General features: G+C 37.8%; 1 protein-coding gene across 4 annotated transcripts in view; it reads right to left on the bottom strand.

Annotated features, from left to right (window-relative positions):
• The window catches only part of Nachralpha4 (nicotinic acetylcholine receptor alpha4), a 119,140-nt gene that overhangs the window by 46,563 nt on the left and 45,017 nt on the right, over positions 1-27,560 (bottom strand). For 3 of the 4 annotated variants that reach the window (XM_070663483.1, XM_070663487.1, XM_070663486.1), the window contains exons 4-5: positions 23,261-23,370; positions 3,034-3,214 (exon numbers count right to left, since the gene is read on the bottom strand). In XM_070663483.1, the coding sequence (XP_070519584.1) occupies positions 3,034-3,214; positions 23,261-23,370 (291 nt within the window). Of the gene's footprint in view, positions 1-2,009; positions 2,191-3,033; positions 3,215-23,260; positions 23,371-27,560 lie in introns of all 4 variants that reach the window. The other variant, XM_070663485.1, reaches the window with a different exon arrangement.

The raw sequence follows: 27,560 nt of genomic DNA, 5'->3' as shown, positions 1-27,560 counted from the left end.
TTTCAAAGAACAAAACGCGAATTTTAGAAAGTGATTTAATTAAAATTAATTTATGTAACTTTTGAATAAATAATAATTAATAAAAGTTTTAAAGCAGGACATAATTATTAAAATAAATTCATGATAGATGGATGCTTGTTAAATTACGCATAAAAAAAATTGCATAAACTATTTATATAAGAAACGGCAATTTTTCCTCTATTTTGTCTTTGTATATTAGAAAATGTATCGTTGACGATCAGTGGAGGGACGTAGAGCGAGATGACAATACCTGCATTGATTGTCGCACACGTATAAAAGAAACGCAATATTCCTGTATTGGCACAGCCGGGTGCGTGTGGCTAACATATCTCTCTCGTTTCATGTGTCATGATGTGCCGATTCTTGTCGCGATATTTTATACCTTTCCCACGTGTGTCGAGTAGTGACGCCCTGTGTTTTTGTAAAAGAGAACAAGCTAGAGAAACAAACAGCTAGAAATCCATAACCGGCGTATCGACAACAGTTTCGTAATCGTGGCTTTAGAGGTCTTTAAATTCGGCTGCTGTGCATATTGTATATGGCAAAAAAAAAAAAATAAAATAAAATAAAAAAAAATACGAGGCGCGACTGACCGGAAGCGGATATTCACTCTATTCGACGTGTGTATCGTGATCGAAGTATCCTTTGGACCTTTACCGGTATCGGTTTTTTCTTTGTCGAAGCGAGGATCGGGGAGATTATGTCTTCTTATTTTTTCGTATTTGACGAGTTCCTTGCAGTAAATAAAATACGGCAAGTCTTTACGTGGCAAGTTAAATACATTTTTTGCTAACAGATATAAATTATCGAGCAACAAATTTATCAAAATAAAACATGGTCAAATAATAAATTAACCGTATTAATTATCGAGAAATTTAAGGTAGTAATTAATTATGAGACGACTTCGTGTTCTTTCGGTTAAGCAGTTTACTCCAGAAAACTATTAGTTTTGTAATTTCAATTGCAAAGTCAATTGCAAAGACAATTGCGTGATATTGATTTATATATATTTAATTTTTATAACGTATAAATGACAAAACATATAAAATATTGCAACGTCGGAGAGATGAAGATTATTAAAACGTCTTTTTATCTCGACTGCTGCCTTTCTAATTATGAATTTAATTTGCGGCGCAACAAGATATATCGTCTAACAAACGTTGACGGTACGATCCCATCCGACATGTAACGGTAAATCTCTCGAATCGCCCGTACGTGCACTCCATTACAGTCTGACATAGTGGACATCGGATAAGCTCGTCGATCCTCGCCTAGACAGCAAACACGAGCCGCAACTGACGGATGCGTTTAAGTGACTCGCAAGCCCGCCGATTTCAAGTAGTACGATATGAAAATGAGCCGACCACGCGTCGTACAATGGAATGATGGTCAATAAAATAAACACTGCAGTCCACACCACGTAACAATATCCAAATATATGCACACATATATAGGGTGTCCCAGGTGCCCCATATTCTTGTTTTATCTACGAATTTCTCGACTCAATTTCGAGCTGATCTCTGCGAACATTTCAAAGTGCATTAACGAAATTTAAATTGTCGAAAAAAAAAGCGAACACTAATCGTGCGAATAAATTACGACAGCTCATTTTTCATTCAGCTTGAAAAATAATTTTTATGAGAGACAAGTGCGGAAAATGCCATTAAAAATTTTTTTATCTTAATAAGATCAACTCCAAATTGATAAAGAAACACACTGCAGGAAATGCAGAGTATCCGGCGCACCCTGTATACATGCGTTGACGGATGAATATAAATATATGTAAATATATCACGTGACGTCCAAGATTAGCGCATCGCAGGAACGATTACGGGTGTCAAGGAGGCATTCTTTGACAAAGAGAACACAAAATGGAAAACGAGCTAAAGGATAACGTTAGAGTAGACCGATGATGAGCAAGTATTCTCGAGACTAAATGCTTGGAGACTGCGGATTCTCGTGCTCGTTGCGTTGTAGTAATGCGGCACCTTAAAGCCGTCATAGGTCCAGGAGCCTAACTTCAAAACACAGGTCTGTACGTCGTACGGAAAGAACTCAACGTCGATGGAGCAGGAGGATTTATATACGGCCGGCGGTTGCCACACGACCAATCCCGAATAGTAGACCGTGGCCTTGGTCATCAGCGTCACCTCGTAGTTCCCGTCGGCGCTGGAATCACCGAAGAAACGAGCCGAGCGTGATCACGATTGGCTCGAAGAGAAGGTCTCCGGATGCTGCCATCCTCTCTCTTTTCTTGCCTTTATTTTTTCTTTTTTCTCTCGATCGCCCGCTCTACTTCACTGCCCTTTTTTTTTTTTTTTTTTTTTTTTACCCTCTTCGACATTCGACATTGTATGAATCGGTAAAGTAAATCTCGCTCACGTTCGCACGGTTATCGCGGTACTTTTATTGCTTTAAGAAACGTTCTTTCCGATTGTCCGGAAGAGACTTCGAAACGGAAACCGATACGTTGGTAGAATCGTGAGATCGATAGCTTCGGAAGTGTTGTAGATTCGTGCTTCAATTTCGCTCGAGGGAAGAAAAAGAGACACTGGTAACGACAATGGACTTAAACTTTAATAAAGATAAAGATTGACCCTTTATTTTAAAAGCAAAATTTTTGTAAAAAAAAAATTTTGTCGATTTCTCTACTTATTGTGAAAAAATTCGATTATTTTTGTCGCATAATCCACGATGGCCCGAACAATAAAATACGACCGTATCGTCTTGGGCTATATGGCAGCATCCGTCTTCTGGGGGGTCGTTTTCGAAACTCGTATTCTCCCTTTCGATCGTCGGAGACCCACGCGACGAGCCAATCGTCTGTGATCTAATCTACGCTTAGGATCTACTTGATCGCCGTCCCGGAGACGCATCCCGTACGGCAGCCCGTGTCGGATCCGCGTCTCGGACATTCGGCTGGCTAATTAAGGGCTCAATTAATCGTTCGGGGGCTTGAGGGGGTCGAGTCGGGGAAAGGGACACGACTTAACGGCTACCATGCGAATTTACCTTGAAGCCGTCATAGGTCCACGAACCGAACTTGAGGACGCAGGTCTGCTCGTCGAATGGGAAGTACTCCACGTCGATCTCACAGGATGACTTATATATGGCCGGCGGCTTCCACTCGACCAATCCTTGATGGTAGATCGTGGCCTTCGTGGCCAAGGTCACCTCGAAGTTGCCGTCCGCGCTGCGAGCGAGCACATTAGTGGTTCTGGGCGCTGCGGCGGTCGAGCTTACTTTGTACTTCCGATTCGATACCAAGCCGTCTTTTTTTTTTTTTTCTTTTTTTATATTGTAGTTTTTTTTCTCTGTACTTGTGTGTGTGTGTGTAAGAATGTGCATTTTAATGCGGTTAACAGCATCTCGTACATAGCCAGATACAGGTCTTACTTGGACCTAATTAACTCGCTAGTCTCTCTCTCTCTGAAAATGCTTGATGCGCAATCGAGGATAAAATAGAAGCTACATAAATAAAAGTGATATTTTCGATAACCGGCGCAACTTCCACTCGGATGTAGGAATTATTTGGATCAAAGCGAAATCGGATTGGATTATCGCACAGGCTCTTATTTCAATCCGCTAAGCTTGAAGGCTGAAGGCACGTCGATAATCTGGCTTTGCAGCTAGTTAATAATATAAAAGTAGCATTTTGTCGTTTCTTTTATTCTCCCATTCGTGATTTAGTAAACAAAATATACAAAAAAATGGTTATTTGCCAGCAAATATTAATTTTAATAATTTTAATTTATACACATATATATATTTTACGTTGATTAATTGCACATCTAAAATTACAAATTAATTTAAAAAACAATTTCTGTTTCATTTAAATTAATAACAAAAATCAATATCTTGATATACTGAATTACAGCTATAATGAATTATGTCCGTCGTTATCGAGTTATCTTATACTATCGCCTAATCTTATATTTGTGAAATTGGATGGCTCAGTAAAGTTTCTAAATTGAAGAACCAGCGGATGCTAGCTCGATATAACGGAGATATATAGATATCCGTGGTCGATAGCAACCCGTTTACTGTCGAGGGTCGCACCGGCCACGTGGGATTGCGAAGTAAACTAAGCGCGAGTGGTCAAGTTTCCCGAAGTCGAGGGGAGAATCCGGTGGTACTAAGTCATCGTAGATGACTGTGGTGCACCGAGATTATTTTGCTATCGGCTTCCTTTTGATTCTCGTGAACTATCTTTCGAGCTCGCAAGTTACGGTTAAGTCAAAAAGTATAGATCGCTACCTCGAGATACTAAGTTGATATAAGGGAATTATTGTGCATTGTAAGAAAAATGCAATTTAAACCGGACTCGAATAAAAAAAAAAGAATTAAAAAATTTAAAAAATTTTCTCCGCGACATTAAAACTTTTATTAATAAACTTAATATTATAAAAGTAAATAGAAATAAGATGTAATTATATTTTATTTTTTTTGAACAAGTCTTTAATTATATGACACTTTTGCAATATAAACTTGAAAGTTATAAATTTTTGTTTTAAGTCTTGTTTAAATTTCATTCGATTTTTGTATTTCCACGAACGAGCGATGATAAGTCGACCTTTTCACGCTGCTCAATTTTCCAGTGATACGAGCTCGTGCAAAGACAGCTTTGATTGCATTGACCGTCACCGTATCGGTGAGATATTTCACGATCTCGAATGCGTCGCCAAGCTCTCGCCCGTACAGCCCTCCGGGGAGACGCGAATTGCATTAATAATCCAACCGAAAGCTGCCTTGGTGAACAGTTTACCAGGCCGATCTCTCTACCACGCGGACGTGAAACTTCGTTGGACATTTGACGTAAACCAAACAGAAGTCTGTTTGTTCGTACAAAGGGAATGATGAACAATATGAATGAAATCGCGTTGCTTTATGTTCGCGCAATCATCGTCCGAGCTAACCAATCTTTCGTGTAAATATTAGCGGCCACTTGACAGATATTACTCGAGTTATATACAGTTTACTGCATGCAATGTATAGGCACGCTCTGCAACGAAGGCTTAAAAAAATTTTCTCAAAGCGAGACACATAATTTCAATACGCTGAGAATATCACGGGCGACAAATTAAAGCTGAATTAATAAACGTTTATCAAATTAATTTTATCAAGAACGTTTATACGTGTTTCATCTTTGTCTAAACGTTCGTATAAATTTAAAACAATCTGATTTATTTTATTGTGTAAACGACTAGTTTGTCATTGTAACTATCGTGTCTGATATATTTTAGTTTGCCCTCCGCTCGAGGAAAAATGCATTTCGTCCGCGCGCGAGGATATTTTTCTCCTCTCTTTTCGCATCATTCGTATGAAGTATCACAGATCTACGTGCAAATGCACAGATGCCTCCCCGTTCTACGTGTCTCGAATTTCAGCCTGAGAACGCAGCCTGGTTTCCCCTTTTTACACGGCACGTGATACAAAACGGCGACATCGGGCGGGGAATTGAGAGGCGGGTTCGCTCATAAAGATCGCGCGAAGTCTTAATCAGTGCGACCTATATTTTACACTATCGGGAAGAACAGTCGGTCCTTACAACGAACCTCCGGGATATAGGGTCAATCGTCAGGCACGATTTAATAGAACGCAACATTTCGCGAGATATCGGGGATGCGATGTAGCCATTGTTGCGTGAACCCCTTACCGAAATCAATTTACGGCCCGGTGGAGATTCACAGAGCTATCGATTTGTCTGACGGTTGTTTGAGAGACGTGAAAAGGACGATAGCATCATTACGGCCGATCGCCGAATATCGGTATTGCATTTACGATACGAATTTTGTAAGCTGCCCCCGGCAAAGCTTACGTCATGAGCGAATGGTATTACTTAATTAATCCGAAATATATAAATAAATAGCAGCAACTTATTTTAAATCAAAATTATAAATTAAATTTTTTTTTGTAATTTTTACAAAATAATTGTGCAAGTTATGGGCGTACAATACAACTATTCTTCTTAAGTATTGCGTAAGAATCTCATAACATTAATATAAATTATTGAGCTACGTAGATCTTTTACTTTCAATTTGTCGCATGAAATTTCGAGAACGGTTAAACCGATTGTCAGAGGCACACTGTACAATCGTTTGTTTAAGATAAAAAAAAAAAAAAAAAAACAATAGGGACCAATTCTTGTTCATTCGGATTAAGTGCCACTGCACATTTCAATTTCGGGTCTACGCGGCGTTATCCCGGCTTGGCAATTTGCATGCGCCTGTCTGTTTTCCTCTATGCCGAGGTTCAAACGCAAAATCGCAATTTCCTGCTGCAAAAATCCCCCCAATGATTTTCGATGAGGGTTGACGTAAGAATGTGTGAGTCGCGATGAAAGCCTTTTTCGAGGCGCGTTCGTGAAAATAGCGCTTCTCGCGTTACCTATCAGCCGCAAAGTGATATGATACCGTGCGCGTTAGGTACGTGATATATTATATACCGAATGCCCCAGATTCTTTTCCTTTTAATGGCAGACACTTGAAGTTGAAGTAAGAAGGATGAGAAATAGCCATTTCAGTAGAAAGGAATAGACAGCTTTTCAGTTTACAATTTCGATTAATTAAACGACTTAAAAACGTGTAATAGACAATAATCTATAATTACAAAGAGAGAAAACAGTAAGAGCAACATGTAGTAATTATAGGTTAATTATTACAATGGAAATTGAATATAAACTTGATAATATAGTTATATATATAATTATTAAAATATTGACAATAATATAGAGATCATAATTACAATCACTGCATGCAAGAAGTAAAAATTGTTGCGTGAATAAATTGTTCATTTTAGTATTAAAAGATGCTCATCGAGTTACCATTGTTAGTGTGAAAATTGTCCGGCCTAAAACGTTTTTACGGCGTGTCGAAACGCCGTTCTCATTTTTTGGTGCACCGGACATGACAAAAAAAAAAAAAAAAGAGGGGAAAAAAAAAACTCGCGTATCGCACACGGGAAATAATCGACGAATCGAAACGAGTCATAATGGAGAGAGAGAAGGCGTCAACGGCAAAATGAAAAATTGCTTGTACCGGGGCAGTCTGTCGAGGTCTCCATTATCAGGAAAGGTGCAGGCACCGATATTTCACGGAATTAACCGGCGGCAGCCAGATACAGCGGCTCCGACGCTGCTGAAAAATAGCCTTGCCCTTACCGTTTCCGCCGGAAAGCGTCCTGACGTACAACTGAGAAAATTCTATCAAGAACCGTCGAACGGAATTCTGGTCTCGTGTAACGATTACGGATAGGTTTGGAAATCAATCACAATTTCCTACATTTTAGTACAATTGTAAAAGATGCTCCTTCGTTACTTTTTCTTTTTTCTCTTTTTTATTTTCGTTCAAATAATATAAAACAAAGTTCCACAAAAAGTCGTATTATTCTGACTGACAAGTGAGGGAAAGAGAATTTTTCCCGTCGTGGTAATACGCGTATTAATGCGGCGGCGGATCCGCTGCATTAGTGAAAACGATTAGCGATCTTGGAAGTCAGCGTCAATGCTGCCAGTTTTTAAATTCAACCCCGTATTTATCATCTCCCGTCTTTGCCGATACATCGACTGGCAGTTTCGATCGACCTTATCCTCCGAATACTTTATTCGCTTCTATCCGCTCCACTTCGAGCCGTCGAGATTTTCCGCAAGCCGTAAGTAGAAAAGCGGCGCGCAAGACCGCTGATCATAAATCATCTCTCTCAATGGAAAAGCTCCCGCGCGTTTGTCGTTCTCTTCGGCCGCGGCAATTTATTTAGCCGGATACTTCGCTGTCCTATAACAGCGCGGCACCGTGATAGGATTAACCGCATACGACCGGCCGTCGTGAAGCCTGCAAGCTCGGGATGGCAATCGGTACAGACTCGTTCTCTAAATCGCCGTCGTCGACTTTTCCCTTCGTTTTTCCCCCCTCATCCCCCCGTCCCAAGATTAAAAAAGAGAGCAGAACTATTGCTTAAGGGGTCGGCAGTCCGCTTGTGTCCCACATCAGTTTTCATCAACGATTCGAACTTCAATTTCACTTAACCTTCGACCATCTATGGTCCATCCGCGCGTCCCTCAAACCATCACCACCTTCACATACAATCTATCGATCGTTCGGGTTGATTCCTAATATTATTTCTACGCTATCGGCAACGAAAATACTTGTCCACCTCTCGTGTACTATTTTTTTTCTTGTTTTTTTTTTCTCTTTTTCTTTTCTGCAAATCGTAGCAGTTGTATAAAGCGATTAAATTTTATTAATTTTTGTTAACAAGATTTATATAAATTAGCCGTAAAATTGAGCAATTGGAGAAATGCAGCAAAATTAAATCTAATTCGTTTAAATTATAATGACGTTTGCCACATTTTACACACACTCGTGTCACGCATTATCATTCGGACATAATCGTACTGTAAATGCAGCGAATTTACAATGACAACGTTGCAAATCAATATTACATTAATGCGTTACCATCGGAGGAACATATTATCGGGAAATTAATCGTTATGCAACGTTATTGCAACTCGATGGGACTCATTAATCTCAATCTATTGCAGACTAAAAGCTCCTCGCGTTATACGAAGGCTTCTCTTGTCATATAATAATATAAATTGCTCTTCGCAACTTTAATTACATTATATAGACAGCAAAAATGCACAGAGTACCGTTTATTAATCGTTTTATACAGCATGCGATATATCAAACTTTTGTAATAAAGAACTCTCCGCTGCTTTCTTCCCGCAATATAGTGCGAGACCCCGTCTTTCATTTAGATTCGTGTCTCTCCTTCGAACGGCTCAATTCATCTAGACGCGATCGGTTTTGCTTCCGCGCGATTTTCAAGATCAATTTAAACCGACGACGCAAAACGGAGCTCGAGTCATACTTTCCGTCAAGACGAACAACGGCCGGCTGTCCTCGGTACAGGGAGAACTCGATTTGCTGGAAACGCGTCGCGGGACGTACCGGTGTCTCTCGATCGGGTGAGATTGCTGGCGCGCCGAGGGTATACCCCGGGGAAATACTCGCGTCGTTATCTCGAAATTCGAGATTGGAAGTTTCGCTGGCGTAGATCGCCCGCGTAAAAGCGTCACTCGTCAATCGCGCGAGATAAAGATTGTCGGCTCGTCGCGTTGTTCGGAAGTTATCGATTCGCCAGCCACGGTCGATAAAACGCGCTCCATCTGCTTCGCCGTAAAAAAAAAAAAAATAAGAAAAGACTTTTGATATATAACTTTCTTTTTGTAAATAATATATAATATCTGATGTGGCGTATGTCGATGTACGTGTTGCGTGGTAGACAATTAAGTGTTTAATTTTTCGTAGCAGATCGGCAAAAGTGTAACTTCATTCACGGTGGAGAAACAGTTAGGAAGAGAGAGAAAAAGAGTACAGCGCGGGAGGTTGAATAAAAAAAGATCTCTAAATTATATTGTAATTAAGGGCCCTTGTAATCGGAATCGCTGCTTATACTAATGACCGGACGTGGCCGGGAACTAGAACGAGACGGGGAAAGGGGGTGAAAGGCTGGAGGAAGGGAAATACGAACAGAGAAATTCAATTATACTCCGGTAATATCGCCGCAGACTCGGAAGTTTAATCGGGATTGCATCTCCGTCCTTTCAAAAATTCTTCTTTCTTAACTTCCTGAATTTAAGTAGGCAATTAACCGACCGTGCCTGGGTCAACTTGTGTCATACGTAAAATTACTCCACATTTTTAACCAAATGTAATTTACGTACAGTTTGCCGTATTCTCCTTATCGAATATATTACTTCTAACTAACGTATGCATACCGAATTAGAAATTAATAACCGGCGTACTTAAACTAAGACACAGTACTTTATAAAATTTTGCCAAACATTTTCTTATTCGTTCTTCGACGAAGGCAACTGAATTACAGAAGAAAAAGGAGAATTCTGGCGATCGTGATACGATTCTTTGTGTATCTCACATTAGCTCGCGTGTCTGAGAAAAACTATTAAATATTACGTGCAAAGAAAATGAATTGTCGGAAGCAGTGCTACTTATCTTTTGAGCGATGGAGTCTTTTTGCCGAGAGATTTAATAAAGTACTGAATTATTTAGAAATAAATTTATTTTAATACACGCTTTAATGAAATTCAAGTAACGCATTAGTGTTGTTACATATTAATTGTCAACACGTAAATGAGAAAATCATGTCGGTTATTAAAACGGAGTAATCAAGCTCATATTGCCTAACTTCGTTGACCTCCAAAATACTAAACTAACTGTAACAGTACGGCCATATCAGTACCAGCGCATACTTGCTTACCAGTAACGGCGTTCATCTCGGAACGCTGTTACGGTCATGTGGTCAAAGTTAACTGACACAACACTGGCAGACCAGCCCCGACGTGACTGGCGAAGATGTTTGAGTATGCTTGTAAATTTCTCAATATTTGAAGGGGGCCATGTTGGTGGAAATGTACGCGTTTACTCGATACTACGTTTGCAGACTTTGCTCAATTGATCTCGCGTATATCGCGCGCGCACCGCGCTTTAAAATATTCCAAGGGGATTTTGATTCTTAAGCGCCTCTGATCCTCTGGTGAATCATGCAGATCTCATTTCTAACGCGAGGCTGTACGAACGAAACGACGAAGTTTACGCAACTGTAATCGGGTTGCGTTTAATTACGCGTTTTTTCAGCGTCAGGAAAGAATTTTATTTTCCCCGCGGAAACCGTTCCCGCGGCGTGGTCCCGCGTTTAATCCGAAATTACGACCGGCTCCGGATACCCGTGGCTTCCAACATTCCGAATGTTCAATCGGAATTAATTCGCGCGAATTCATATTCAACGTGGAAATCAAGCGTTTATCTTGGCGATCGTTCCTTTGTCGGGCAATTGTAGCAATCAGGAATGAAACGTTCGAAACGTCGATGTATCAAGAGTCGAATATTTGCTCTGCCAATACGCTACAAGCACTTACTTTGATGTTGCAATTCGTTACAAGACTGTCTCAAGTTTAACGTTAAAACGCGGGAAAGGAATCGAACAAATATTTGTTAAAGGAAAATCAACTATGAGCTCAAAAGAAATCGTTATGCAACTTTTGATACATCCGGTGTATCCAGCGCTTTTATAAACCCTACTGCAAGATTTCTTCTTCCGAGAGTGCTAGAATATAAGAGAAAGAAGGTTCACGAGCGTTGAAAGTCAATGCGGGCTTTTACTGAATATCGCTTTTTCTTTTCCCCGTTTCTCTTTCTTGCTACGAACAGAAAGGACATCGGCGTGAAACCTTTGAGAATCTGAGAAAAGAAAAACCCGTGTAACTTTAAAACAATATCGATATATACGTCCGTTACTTAACTTGTCCAACACGATGACATTCTGAAATAGTGATTGTTATTGAATTTTCTCGAAATGGATTCGTAATCTTTCGTAACAGCGGAGGAACTCTCACAGTTTATCCAATAAAGATCAACCGTAATGGAGTGAATTTTCCATAATTATTTTTAATCCAATTAAAAAAAATAATATATCTTTATTTGATTTTCAAAAAATATTTTAAGTTAAAATATCGAGATGTTGAGAATTTAATCTTAAAATTGACAAACTGATGTTAACAATCGAATTGAGAGTGGTCCACTATGAAAATAATGTCATCAATGGACGGTAACGAAGTAAGATTCGAATAAAGTGAGGATCAAGCGAAAATTCCACAAATCACGGGGTCGATTATTTCCTTCGGTTCCAGCTACTGTTCCCCCGGGTGCTATAAATTTCCGCCAGACGCCCGCTCGACTAGGCGCGCTGATATAAAATTTGTCAAGGAAGATCCTAGCTCTTCGAAACTTTTCTTCTACTAAAGTCGCGCGAGGACTTCCGAAAGTGCATGTGACGGAAAGACGGTCTGACGAAACTTCCGGGAAGAGCTCCGGTTGACGCGTGAAATCGACAACATTTGCGATGCCGAAAATTTGGTTCAGCTTCTTTTGAAATAGATTATTTCAGCGAAAATATATAATATTATTTTTTCTGATTACTTGAAAGAAAAATTTTTTAGATTCTTATTTTTAGGGATAATAATTTCGTCCTGCAGAAATATTTAGGTGCAAACATATAATGATTTTAAGATGATATATTAATTTATTTGTCTAATTTTTATCGCTTCTTCCTTTTAATGCCGCATGTATACATACAACATTTTTAAAGTGCGAGTGCTTTCGATATATCTTGCATTCGCACGATACTCCCTTTCGAATCTCATTGTGAAGCAAACGTGAGTGCTTACATTTCGCAAGATTTTGTACGTAGATGCCCGAATGAAAAATTTATCACCGACAAGGCACATAACATGTCGAGATACGAAGCGTCAAACGGACGTAAAAATTCATATATCGAAATATTTATAGGCCATTTCGATACCTGAGCAAATATATAAACGTTAGTTATTTTATATAAATAATAATCGCAACTAGAAAAAAAAAATCATTAATTTAAATTAAAAATATATTTTTGCGTGAAATTACGTAAGCTTTTACTTTTAACTCAGAGGTACTTAGCGAACGTAATTGCGAAAGGGGAAGAAGACACTTTTGTTGCCGCGAGGAAATTGAAAAAATAAAGGCGATATATATTTTTCTAAAATACGGAAAAAAATCTGGGACGTGTCGTAAGATTTTAAAGAGTTAGAAAGAGACATTTGTCACGGCTAAAACTAATCCTTTTGTTCGTTACAAAACGTACTCGACCGAAAGGGTGGCTGGCGCTTCTAGCCCTGGGATATCGACCTCCCGCGGTAAGAGACCACCCCGCTTATATTCTTTACGACTAGTCTCTCCGCAGGGTGCTTCTCCATTCTACGCGGTTGCTTGGAGCAAGTCCGGCGGTAGTCCGGTCAAGTTGAGCGTGTCCACGGAGGCCTGCCGGGACCTCATGAATCTAAATCCAACTCGCTTTCTGTTCGGGTGGGGTGAGTTCGCGAGTTTTACGTGTATAAAAGTTGTGCACGCGTGCACGAGCTGATCCCATTGCCCGAAAAACGACAACGGAATTTTTATTACGATCCGTGCAGCGCGCGCTTAGACGTATTGTACTTTCTAGATACGTTTCTCAAGTAATCTTAATTAAAGAGAATACGAAAAATTTGTTTTATTCTATTGTTTAATAAATATTTAGTAAAGAATAAAATAAAGGGTAAAATAGATATACTTTGAATATAAGAATTGATATTTTTTTAATATTGTCGTCTCTATTTTTTTTTGAAAAAAATTCTTTCTACGTCGGATCCTTTTCAGTTATGCGAGGATCTTATAACGATGCGGCAATTGAGAAAACAACGCGCGCGGTATATCAGTTCGATAAGGAAATAACATTCAAATACGATCTAAAAGATTTTCCCTTGGAACGTTAGTGCAGTTGTAGTTTTCAGAAGAAAAACAGACTTTAATAACGTGGAATAAAACGCGCAGACGACAGTCTTGGAGTTTTTATTGCACTTTTAACGCACTGCACTCAGATCTCTTTCATTAAGCGAAAAGCTAGTTATAATTAAGCCATTGGAGACCAGTTTCGCATTTCGGACAGGAGCAGTATTTGCTCGTAGACAGTGTAATTATAATCTACGACATTATAAGCAACTTTAATTAAATATCTGTAATAATGAAGATGTATGCTCACTCTAGTTTCCAGTACAACTTTCTCAATATTAATACAGCGATACAATTAGAAGTCTTTATCAAACATTTATAATAAATTGCCTTTATCTTGTAAAAAGATTTTTTCGTTGTATAATATTTTTCTGACTTACGTATATCGCTCTCGATAAGATGTCTAATTATTGGACCATCACATTTTGATTTCGAAGCGGGATTTATTGCACCGCCATATTTTTGGATCTGATTTGTCATTGTAGACGCGTAATGTGACATTGATGCTACTTGTTCACGTAAATCGATTGTTAATTCTCTGAATCTCATTAGCGCGTGCGGACCGGTGGTAGGGAGACACGTTATAATTCGCACCAGGAAATAATGTCGGTCAATTATACAACGCGCTGGCATTATTTCGAAGTTCCGGCGCGAGTCCGTGCCATACTGGCAATTGAAAATCCATTGATCTCCTTCATTACGTTCCTGACACGTTCGTCGAGTGGTCGATAATTGCATCGTGTAGCTGCAGTCTCCACGAAGCATTATCGCTATGGAGCAATATTGGTTTCCATTATGAATATACATTTCGTTTATAACATAATCCACGGGAAGAATGGTCTTGATTGTAAAAAGATTGCTATTATTCATTTTATTTAAATTTATTACCATACTAGTAATTGTTTATATATATTTTTAATTGTTATTATTAACAACGATCACGCGTCTGAAAAATATAAACAATTTGCAGGCTTGACAGTTTAATTTAACTGAAATGAGCCAATCATAAATTTTATATCACGATAAATGTTAACCATTATCTTCTTCTGGAAAATCGAATATCGAAGTAGTGAATTCTTCATTACTTTAGAATCAAACGACCTGTTCCGAATTACGCAATATACGAGGATGAACGCGAATTTGTGCATTTGAGATAATTGTTCCCGCTGTGTCACGGGAAATGGCACAAAGTATTTAATCATCTGCAATACTGTTATGACGAACAAATAAGCGTGCTGCTTGCTTTCTAGTAATTGTGAGAATAAACTCAGTAAATAGGTTTCTCTAAACCGAAATACTTTATAATGCAACGGAATTATTTTAATCGGATAATTAACATAATTAAATAAAACAAAACAAAAATTAACGGAACAAAAAAAAAAAAAAAAAAGAGTAATTCGATTGATCAAAATTGGATTGTTAATATTTATAATTAAACTTTAATTTAAGGTAGATAGAATATTATCGCATAATGTTAATTTATACATTATAAATATAAATTATTTCTGAATATTAAAACTTTCCAATAATGCGGCAAACGGAGAGTAAAGTTATTGGGGTAATGACGCGTTCAGTTCACTTACCGCCGTGTTGACTGACGACGAGATTAATTCTCGGAGAAGTGTGCGTTGGTATCGATCGCTTAAGAACTTAATGGGCTAGTTTAAGATTGCCGTTGTCATTAGCGAGACTTAGACTGTGATCCCGCGGTTATAACGCTTATTTAATTTCTCAAATGGGACATATAATTTATAACTTTGTATCGAGTCGCTAATTAAATGTTATATAACTGTTGATTACTTACGCGCGACAAATTGCGTTTAAATCTTAAAACCCATTTTTCCGCGTCACGTACTTAATAATTTATTAACGCCGAGAGTCTTTCGTTAATTATCCATTTATTTAAAATTACTGTTTCTTATACTTTGTTCACAAACGCAATAATTTAATTTGATACATCTTACTCCTCAGTTCGTTTCAAAGGAGTTCTTACAAAAGAGCCGCGGTTTTGTTCGGGGTTACCGATAAGTTCTCTAAATAACGTAAACCTCCCAGGAAATTGGCGTTACTGTCGACGTTTCTGTCTTCCGAAGAAAAGAAAACGCTGGAGGTTCTTAATTAAACAATGTTTCCCGTTTTCCTTTACCTTTCTTCCTCCGTTTGCCGATCAATTGGCAAATGTACAAGATGGCAAAGGATAGCAAAGTAAATTAGATAAAAAAAAGTGAAAATATCAGCTCGACAGATATGCTACCTTAATTTTTATAATTAATACACTACACACGGTTTTCGTCGAGTACATTTTTTTTTGTTTCTCCTTTAGAAAAAGAAAACTCAGAAATGAATATAATAACAGTGATACTAGCTTTAGTAATATGGAAATTCTTTACGATCAGAACGGCACGAATCGGAATAAAAGTATATTTGGAGTACGCGGTCGTTTGATGTTTCATGCTTGAACTCTCGACTTGTAATCGAGTCGTCTGTTTCAAGAGACTTCTCTGCATTTCGATATTATTTTTTTCTCTTAAAGCAAACGAACAAAAGTTAATAAAAATATTCTCCGCTAAAAATGGTATACATTTAATAAACAAGAACGATTGCTCGATATACAAGATTGGAATTACTAGCAATATATAGAAATCCTATCCGTAAAAAATTGCGCATTGTAATTAGCTGATAATCGATTCTATTGTTGACGTTTATTAAATTATATATATTTTTTTTTGTTACAGATCGACGCAGCTGACTCGACACGTTCCATCTGAGAGGAGGAGCAGGCTCGGGAAGGGCATCCTGCATCGGCGGAGCAACTTTTAGGTGAGAATAAATTTTTTAAATAAAATATTTATTAAATAAAAACTTTAACTTTTTTTTAATTAATTTTTTAAACTAAAAAAATGTCTACATTGATATATTTCTTTTTATGTTACAGACACCGGCAGAATACTACAACTCCGCTGTATGCAGATTGGTAAGTCGCACTTTTTTTTTTAAATTTGTAATTAAGGTCTCTTAAGAAATAGCGCGCAAGTAGCGCGCGCATGATTTCTTCTGGTATAGATAAAAAAAAGGTATATTATTTTGTGACGGTGGTCAATTTTTCTCAACTACTGTTTAACGTTACAAAATCAAAAGGCAAAATAATTGTTGTTGCGGTATCTTTGGAACAACTGTAAAATAAACCCTAAGCACTTCTGCGATCTCTTAATTCGGTTATTTAATTAATTTTTCGGTTTTTTCTAATTCGCGAATTCTACCATCAAGCGTATTTCTCTCATAGATTAAATAATTGAAAGTAATATTAAGCGAACATAAATATCGCGCACTTTCGAGCTAGTCATTTTGTGTGAACGCCGGTGAACGATTCATGAACGCGATGCTTACGTATGCGACGGAGGATGCGTAGGTATGTTATCTCGCATTTCATGCTACGTGCACCTGGCAGCACGTACCGTCAATCCCGTTGGTCGCGGATCCTCGGGACATTCCTGACCGAGGTGAGTTTAACCCCTTTCACACACAGGTCCCTGAATATAATAACGTTGTCCCGGGCTCGCGGTAACCACTATGCGATCACGCCAACAATGGTGGCGATCCGTGTCGGATATAATTTATGCTTGTGCTTATAATGCTGAGAACCACCCTCCTCCATCTAACTTGCAAGTATTGTTTAATAACCGACAATAATTTAGCGCAATAAAGCGTTCCTAACGCCGCGAAATCTATTATGCAGCTTGGAACGCGCAGCACGAAAATATCCATTTTGAAACGTAGATTCGTATTTTAATTAGTCTTTCGTTCGCTACTTCTCTCGTATGCACGGGAATAAATTTATAATGGTTACCAAACAGATCGCGTCTCTTCCGATCTGTCTGGAGTCGACTGCGCGAGAGTGTGAGGTGACGTAAACATGACGTTTATCCAATATCCAACGCTTGATTTAACACAAATCTGCTAATATATAATACTATTACTGTATACAGTGCTGACTGTGTAAACGCCCGATCATACCGGCGACGCGGGAATTCACGAGACGTATGCGTAAATTCGCCGCTTTCGTGTAAAGCATGTTAATCGTTGTTTATCGCTGCTTTATTACACAGCCGTGATCCCTTAACTCGACACGGCATAATAACTCGGCAACTTCATAATCGAGTTCACGCCAGTTAATGCATTATAATTGAAATCGGATGCTCCGCCTCGAGAAACGGCATCTCGCTACAAAAGGGAATCGTAGATAATAAGGCTTCAAGTGTATGTCGATTGATCAGAATTCCACTGTCAGGATATTACGAATAGAGCATAAAAGAATCACGCGCGGGGCATTCGGCATCTGACTAATTTAACAGTATTTTACTGGAAAAACTTTGGTCTCGCACGAGAAATATTTAATCTCACAGGTTAATCCGTTTCTCGATCAAATAATCGAGAATTTTGCAAGCGGTCATAAAGTGCGACATATATTTCTGGTTTTCTCTGCTAGAAAGTGTTAGACGCGGGAACGATTTTTTACTTAAACTAAATTTGATTGTACGCGAACGTGACCGAACAATTGATATCCCACTTCAGCGCGCGGCAAAAATAATTTGGCATTCCCTGTACGCAGTTTCCAATCTTTTTTAATTAACTGCAATTACTGATCGCAACTTGATCCCTAAATGTATCTCCTGGACGGGAACGCGCGATATGCATTCACGTTTCGATCGCTGCTTAACAGCGTGTCGCTTTTATCGCCTCGCCGGAAATTATGTCTCTCCGCGTAAAAGTTTTATTGACGCAACAATGATGTTATGTATTTCGTGATGGAAACGCGTCGAAAATAGCGTTAATAACTTTTCGCGATAAAATCGAATAAACAATCGCCATATCGATTTTAAGATCCCACAATCGATCACGCCGCGTTTATGATTCTATGAAAATTGAAATATTGGAAAAGCCATACGCAACCTATATGCTCTTAATTTTTGTGAAACGTCAAATAAAAACGTGAAACAGAAGCGAATCTAAGTACAGTCAAGTAGAAAAATGGACTTAATAGCTGGGAAAATGTTATATCTGTAGCGAGAACTGTCATTTATCTCACAGTTATTGCTGCAGTACATTTAATCTTGCTAAAGAATTTCAAATTTTTATTTGCCTTATCGTTTTAGTGAATGATGGAATATTTCACGATAAATTTTTTTTTTTTATAAAACCACGATTCGAATAGTTTAAATATTAAATACTGTAAATTTAAACGCTTGTCTGTTATTAAGCGGCATATATAACAGCAATGTTAAAATTATACTTTCTACTTATACAGATAGGTATTTGACGCATAAATTCGGAGATGATATGGTCGTAACACATGGCAATGCTTTCGCGAAGATTCGTGATATCGCATTTTGCTCGGCTCTTTGTCGGCAGAGTTTACGGTACGCCCAATGAGAATATTTGGACACGGTGAATGGGAAAACCTTTAGAGTCGGCGACTAGCAACGAATGCAAATATGTGCGAAACTGAACTTTATTTCGCGACGGGATTTAACATAGCTTTTGCGCGAAACCGGCTCTCTCAAAAATCAAATGACGAATAAATTAAATCAGTCATTCGATAAATTCAGCCTGATTTGCCGCGCAGGCTCTAAAATGTGTGATAAAAGGCTCATTTAGCCGAGCCTTTACTCGAGTTAATGACTGCCATCTCCGTAATTAAGAATTCAACGTAATAGAGGCCCTCAATTAAAGTCTTAAAGACAGCTACACAATATTTCATTTTATCGATAAGAACGGGGGAAAGGTGGATGATATATAAGTTCTATGAGTTCATAAATGTTCTAGCCGGCACCTGCACGATTTTACAATGCTATTGACCCCGTCGCGCGCGCACAAAGACTTCTTCGACGAAAAATGATTTTCCCCGCGAGCACGACACACTTACACGACCTCTTTTATATCAAGTTTATATCAAGTCGTCAATTTACCGCGTATCTCCGCGTTTCAATTTTTGAAAGCGTTTCTCACCCAGAACGTGGACACACGAGATAGCGAGTTTCGTCGCTTAAATTTCAACGTACGAAAATTTCAATCTCTCCTACCGCAAGAGAATATATATGTGTACGTTGATACCTTATCCAGATCACTCGCGAACCGTCGCTCAGGAAAAGTTCGCGCTGGAAGATGTGTCGCTTCCGAAAGAATGCGTTGCGCTTTCGTATCCATTTTTTAAGTAGATATCTGTCCGGAACTCGCTTTCTGACAACGCCTCCAATAAATTGCGGCCGCCAAGTTGAGTGGCTGCTGCGAGAATAGTTTATGGACCAGGGAACGTTTCTCTTTTCTCTTTTTTATCCGGCAGAAAAACGTGCACGTAAATGAATGTGCGAGTTACAGTTGTATCACTCGTAAAGAAAGGGTAACTGATCGGACTAGAATCGCGCGGACCATGTATCTAAGTACAATAGATATTTAAACGTTTTTTGTCACGACGTTGGTAAAGAACATTTTTTTCCACTAAATTATTATTAAACTAAAAATTGTTTTTATTAAATTAGATTTATTTGAAAGCCCTTTAAAATTTTATATGTATATCAGAAATCTTGAAAAGGTGAATTACGTACTTATTGAAATTTGATTGTTTAAGCAAACGGCATTTTTTTAATTCTATACAATGAGTAACTAAATTTTTTTTTTACTGGCAATATATTGGACGTAAACGCGCTTTTCGACGCCTACAATATTTAAAATATTCCGTGAGTAGATACGAACAACGTTTACTTTCCGCTTCATATCGATGGTACTTAATATTCACGAACTATATATGTATATATATGGTATGTAGATTTAATATCAACGATGCGTTCACCTCGAACAGAAGGCGCAGGCTTTTACGAGAATTATTAATAGTATAAAATCGATATAAAATGTGTAAACTATTTTATTAATAGAGATCTTGCCTGCAAATTTTTTTTTCTTTGTTACGTAAAAGCGTAAAAACGCGAAAGCTATTATCTGTGTTTCAAAAAATAGAAATGCTCATCGAATATTAAGTTTAGCATCGATTGCTTCGGTGTATATACGTATAAGTATATATGTATAGCAAGATATAGTTTTTTCTATTATTTGATAACGAATATTTTGGTAAAATCGATTAAATTTTTAACTGGTATTAGAAATAAATTACCATTTTTTTTTGTTTTGATTGAAATTAGAGCCTGCCGATTTCAATTTATTTTGCACGAATAAGCATCAAAATAATATGCTGTTCAAAATTTAATAAAATTGTCACGTTGAGAATAGGTATTATTATCGTTTAAGTTATCAATCGTTACTCTTCGTAAAAACACTTTGTTGTGTTACATAAAAGTAAAAGATGAATAAGAAAAGAATGCAGCACAAGTCGCTAAAATATGCACATTAAGAAAAGTGGATTGCAAGCGATAGAATAGGAAGCCATAGAGAAGTAGGAAATTTTTCTTACTCTCAAATTTATATAAAATTGTGTTACGAATTTGAATACAAACGGAATATTAATCTTGAACAACAATGCTGTATGTATTGTTAATTGTTAAATATTCACTGGATAAATTTATTAGATAAATTTACGGATAATTAATTCGAATCATTATTTGCGTGCAAGTCTACCGTGTAACATTCTGGCAAATAGACGAGAACTTTTGCTTAACGTTGAGTAATAGCTGAAAATAGCTTTTGGTAGAGATTGCCTACAACTGAGTGTTTCCTCGGTTCGTATTCCGTAACAAATACGCAATCAATTATTTCTTCGATATGAGAATCGAGGCTGTTCAGCATATAACATTCCTTCGCGACTCTCTCGTGGTGCCCCATTCGCCGGGACTCATTCACGCAAACGTTTCGCCGCAGCGCCCATGTTTCATGCGATATGAATAATAATCTATGGGATGACTACATCGCTCGCATGCCCGACACGAGCGTGAGCCAACATAGGATTTGTAATGGAACAACGTCATTTTTCGACACTTTAATCAACAAGATAATCGCATTTTTACAATACGAGACGATTCACTAAAAATATATAATATAATAAACTTCAATTAAATGTATATCTTGATTTGTTTGCAAGACCGAGATTATAAATGGAAGAAAGCTTTAGAGTGTTAATTGCGAAATAATGTAGGTCCAATTACAAATTCCATGGCAATCAGGCGAAGAGGCTCGCGTAAAGTTAGCTCTCGTTCGTTAGGCGACAAGAGCGGCAAAAGTTACGCAAATATGTGCAGGCATTGTCAGTGGGAAATGTTGAGGGTTGAGTACGTAATTATAAGAGAAGGCGCACAGTTTCGCGCCTTTAACTCGCCGTTATAGGACCGATTCTGTGTGCCAAACGCTTCGCTCGTAAGAGCCGGAAATGTCTCAATTATCATGATAAAAATTCTCCCGGCACGATTTATCGCGCAATAAATAATGTTATTGCCCGTGGTAGCAGAACGTTCGGCACATGTTTTATTCAACGGCCACTAGGTGCTCGGCAAAGGACCGAGGAAGCACGTGAATCGTCAAAATCTTTGAGATAGAAATTCTTTAATACATTTCGCCCATATTACTACATCATCATAAACTTTCATCCTCCGCTATCGTATTTATTGCACTAATAAAAATATTTATAACTATCAAAGTATTTCGCGTTAGTCTCGTGAGATCATTGATAAAACTCGATATATTGCTATTCTTGCACGCTAGTTTCAATAAGTACGAATCGACTTGTTAAGTAGAAATATCTATTAAAATAGTATTTATACGTAAAAAGAATTTTTTAAATTAATATATTTACTATAAAAATATGTCAAACAATTTTTATTTCGTCGATTACTTTTTATAAAAATTTAATAAGTGATTTTAGATATATTTTATTTTAACGTAATCAATCTTTTTTTCATACGTCACATCTTTTTATGGTTGAGATTAAATTATTAAAGTACACGTTGGATTTTACCTGCATAAAATTAATTATTGATCGCAACTTGTTTTACAAAATCTGTTTTAAGATTCACGAGCTTCCTTAAAATTGCCACCGATTGAGCTGCTTCACATTTTTCCGTAACTTTTGAAGCGATGCCGCGGCGCGAGGTGTACCGCCCGCATCGAATATACCGTCCTACTTTGAAATGCAATATGCACGACAATGGTACCTCTCCTGTCGAGGTCGAGTGGACACTCGTTTTTCGTTTAGCTTCATTATTCATCGCAAACAGTTGCATACCAGTACGCACATGCACTATTGATTTACTGTGTAACGAATTTAAATTAATTTAGATTAATCGATGGTAGTGTAAAAATACACATAAAACAATCTCCACATAAATATACACGTGTCGCGCGAAGCTTATTTCAACTTTCCTGCAATTTTGAAAGAAAAAAAAATAAGTAGTCCATGCAATTTTAATAATTAACTACCGTCATGAATAACAAATTGCGGCCAATTTAATTTTTAAAGTCTATAATTGTTGACCCGAACGATTATAATAAAACTAAATAGTTGTAAATCGCCGCGAACATAAATCGTAATTATTATTTCAATTTACCCAAAATAATAAAATAACATACCGTGTAAAATTTAATTGAAATCATCGTGATTAATATCGTGCATTGGTCTGTCACGTATAATAAAAGAAAAAAAAAGTAATAAAATTAATTTATTGATACCGAGCGTAAATGCATCACGCATCAGCGCATAAAACTGTTACGTGTTAAACGTGTGTTCGCTCGACCTCCGATGTCTCTTTCTCTCTCTCTCTTTCTCTCCCGGCAGCATGCTGTGCCACTACGATATATATCAGATCAATGTGTATCCATAATAATCAAAATCGGAAACAAGACGTAGCTGATGAACTCACTTGTTGTAGAGAACTATGTCGGGTCGCCATATGTGATCAGACGGTACATGTAACATGTGAACTCCACCATACTCCTTCGGCTCCCATCGCAGTTTGTAGTCGTACCATGACTTGAAACAACCAACACAATAAATATAAACGTATTATTGTTGCGTTCTTGCATGTTATTAGATCGCGTAAAATGCCACAATTAATACAGAATTGCGTTTTAACTCAGAATTTAATTAAAAAAACGTATAAAATTGTAAATTAAAAACTGTAACAAATGTTAAGTATGAAGAAATTTGCTTACTAATTTACACAAATTATTCATTACCGGATATATTAAAAAACAAAAACTAGAACAGTTTATATTTAATCAGAGAAATCGATCGTTATTCGATCGAAAAGTCTCACACTCGATAAATCATTCTAAAAATAAACTGTAATTATTACATAATTTATTCATAATTATTTGACGTGAAACCAAGCTATTACGTACTATAATAGGACATTTATCTGTTGCTTTGCGTAAGATAGAAAGGAAATAGCTGAGGGTTGTGGCTATTTACATGTCTATTAGTCACGACATATTGAGGTACATGTGTACGTACGACAGCCACCCTAATTACGCGAAACATTCACATAGATTCTCGAAGCACTCAGCGGTTCGACGTTATGCGTGCACGTATACATCCTCAGGCTTCGCGGCTACGTGCTGTTGTACCGTCGTTAATGTAAACCACAGTTCAAGCATCATAGTTACTAATTAGTAGTCCACCTATAGATCAATTATTTCGATAAACTCGGTGCTCGATCATTGATGTCCGCAGATTTCAAAATTACAGGGAAATTTATTAGTTCAAATATCTGTTTCCACAAATACGTGCTTTTCGCCAAAATTTCAATTAAAAATAATTAACTAACATTTTTTAAGTAATTAAGAAAAGGAATATATTTTATAAATGTCATATGGAATTATAAAAAAAGTTCTATTTTTTTTTAAATAATCTTTCTTTCTAAAAATAACAATATAAACTTCACGTATGAGAAATTTAATAGTAAAAAATGCAATTTTTAAGCAACAGATATGAAATATTTTTATATTAAAAATAAAATGATACCGTGACAAAGCACCGCGTGGTACGTCATATTTATGTCCGAAGCGCTTTACGTCATACGTCTTTTCGGTTAAAAATTTGGCGCGCTTTGCAGAGTTTGACACTCGGCGGCATCATAAATTATTTTCACGCCCTGCGTTAATGCCGCTATTAATATATTTAATACGCGGCGCGCGACGCAACGGCTCGTTATACGGCTTATGCGTTTGGAGGGTACGTATAGATTATGAAGTACGTTGATTTATGAACCAGCATCTGGCCTTGTTAAGTAAATATTCATATTTTCACGCATCGCGTTGCACCTACGCTGAGCATTACGCCGGAATGATCGATTGTACGCGATGTTTAACCGCGTTTTACTAATTAAATAGTAAAAGAGGTGTGTCGCGCGATAATGATCCCTGTCGCTATTAAGCATCAAGCGGTAAAATGAAGTACGGTCGGACATACGTCTCGGAACGTACGTACATCTTAACAATTAAAAGACTTTCCTTCACAATGAAATTGTACACGGGCTTTTGTCGCGAATTATAAATCGTTTGAAGTAAAAAAGAAATTAAGTTCTTAAATTATTCAGTCGGCAAAAACTATTCCGATCGTGAAAGAGCTGACGGTAGCTTTGCCGAGCAAGGGTCATCAACCCCATTGAGTCTACAATTTTCCCTCACTCATTCGTCCTTTCGTTCCTCGACGTTTCCCAGTCGCTCGATTGCGCCCGGACACGCTTCCACGTATATACATAGGCGTACACTTGCCGGTACATGCGCGCATATTACAAGGAGAGCAACCAGAGGAAACATACGTGCTCTGTATGCCGGAAAATATCGAAGCAGAAAATTGTGCATTGGGATTGCGCGAGATTTCACGGATTTCGCTCGAGGGAAGCAAGTAGCCTTCGAGAGGATATCTCAAAGGTTGAGAGGACAACGGGATGGCGGAAAAGAATGTGCATGAATCCATCTCCACAGTACCTCGAGCGAACGATATCTCTCGATAACAAGAAAGAGAAAGAACCGAACCGTCTTGAAATTTTTGTAGCGTCGAAATATACATATGAAGCGTACGGAGCACGTATCGTGGCCCTATTTTAATGGTCAGTAGATATCGAATTATGATTTTACCCGTAATTCCGCTTCTTTCAATTTGAGAATTTCTTTAAGCGGAAAAAAAAACGGAGAGCGAAAGAAAATTAACTAATTCGTTGAAAATATTAAAATTTAATTTTGTTAAAAATTTTATTTGCTACCTCTACGACATTTGCATTAATCAAATAACTTTCTGTCCGAAAAAATATGATACTGCGCGGGCGTCGCACCGCGTATTAACGCTTAAGCTAAATCCATGCAGATTTTACCATTTATGTCGCCGTTGTCACGAGCCAGTCGTAAATTACGTATTTGGACAGCGTCGTGGCAAAAAGTATGTCTAGTTTCACGGCGGCCCGTGTGTATAAATATTAGCATTTTTATGTGGGAAAATGGGCGAAACTCGGCGACTGCGTCAGACGCGTCCGAAGCTAAATGTGCTTCCTAAAATTCCAGCGGACGGGATCGCTATGTCACGCAGTTGGAAAATGCAGGCGAGCAATGCAATGGAAATATTTGTGTGACGCCTAAACTACGTTACATCCAAAAACATAGTTAAATTATTATTGCTTTGCGCACTCTATTTATTATTTTTTTTAACATTTTTTAATAACTAAACTAATACTTTTTAGTGTATATTTCATTTATTATAAACACATTTAAATTGATTGAAAGCTACGCGATATTAAATAACACGCATTTACACGTTTTAACGATGAACATTTTTACGTTACAAAATTTTATTACGATTTATGTATATTTCGTCTTTTTTTTTTTTTTTAACATTGACACCAAGTTTTTAACGAAAAGAAAACTTAACAGCTTGATGAAAAATTCAATCAAAATATGACTCGAGTTCCTTGCAGAACATGTTAAGAATAATTTTCTTCGTGGAGAGAGTTAACTATCTTCTCTAGTGAGAGATGAAACTTGGTGAAAATTCGATTGCCCCGCGATCGTTAATTAGCGGCCAATTATCGCGACGAGAGTTTGCAAATGGTGCGGGACCCAATGAGAATTTCTTTCAGACAGAATTCAATCAGAGTATTGAAAGATCTGAGGATAGTTCAACGTTCTAACAAAAATTAAAACACATTTTTGCATTTTTAAATCAATATTAAACACAGTAATAAAATTAATTTTTAATCAGATTTTAATTAACAATTTTGGGTAACCCAAAACTTTAGTATTTGTAGGCCATTAAAATAAAATTTAAATATTGTTCATTATCGTTCACTTTTCAATTACGTAAATTGTCTCTTTACATTAATGTAACATGAAATGAAAATATTTTAACGCGGACAATTTGACCTGGTCCAGTTTAACGCGAGCCGCCTTCGAAATCTTGGAAAAATGCTGCAACACAAATTCGAAAATTGTTCCGGCGATTATGAGTAGCTGCAATCAGCAAAAATAAATTCGGGAGCGGGCGTACAAACAAATGTTTATATGCAAGCTGCATTTTTCTGTCGGCGAACGTAAATGAAGTTTAGATTTATGTGTTTTTCGGCATACTCTGCCGTGAGATGAGAGGGGAAACTAACAGGAGAGGGTGGAATGTCGGAGTTGTTTTCGGGAGCGGAGTCGATAACACCTCTCTCGATGCAGCTTCTCCCTCTGCGACGATGCAGCTTTCCACCCTTCTCCTCTCTCCCAATCCTTTCTCCTCTTGCCCCGATTCTGGTGGCATCCGCCTGAAAAGTTACGCGAAACCAATCTCTCGTTTTGAAGATGAAGCTTCACCGAGAATTTCGAGCTACGACGCGGCAATTAACGTTCACGGATTGAATCGGTGATCTCGGGAAAAGAGCGCGAGTCATCGAGAGTTGTAAAGTTTCCTCTCGTGGAGTTAAAAAGCGATCCTGATAAGCGACGGCGCTTTCAGCGATTGCGTCGTGCTGATTAGGGAAAAAATAAATCCCAGACGGACGCTGGGAAAGCTGGGCGCCCTGCTAATAATTCGCGATGCATTCGCGAGCGGTCAATATCTAAAAATAAAAGTACTTTGCTTCGTGAGATGAATGACCGATTTCAAGACTTTTCGTTTCCCAAAAGTTTCTCAACTCTCTAACTAGCGGCGCAAAAGACCGAGAAAAAGTTATATTTACGCATCCC

The sequence above is a fragment of the Cardiocondyla obscurior genome, linkage group LG11 (genome assembly GCF_019399895.1).
Source record: "Cardiocondyla obscurior isolate alpha-2009 linkage group LG11, Cobs3.1, whole genome shotgun sequence".
NCBI lineage: Eukaryota > Metazoa > Arthropoda > Insecta > Hymenoptera > Formicidae > Cardiocondyla > Cardiocondyla obscurior.
This window is presented reverse-complemented; position numbering and strand designations above follow the sequence as displayed.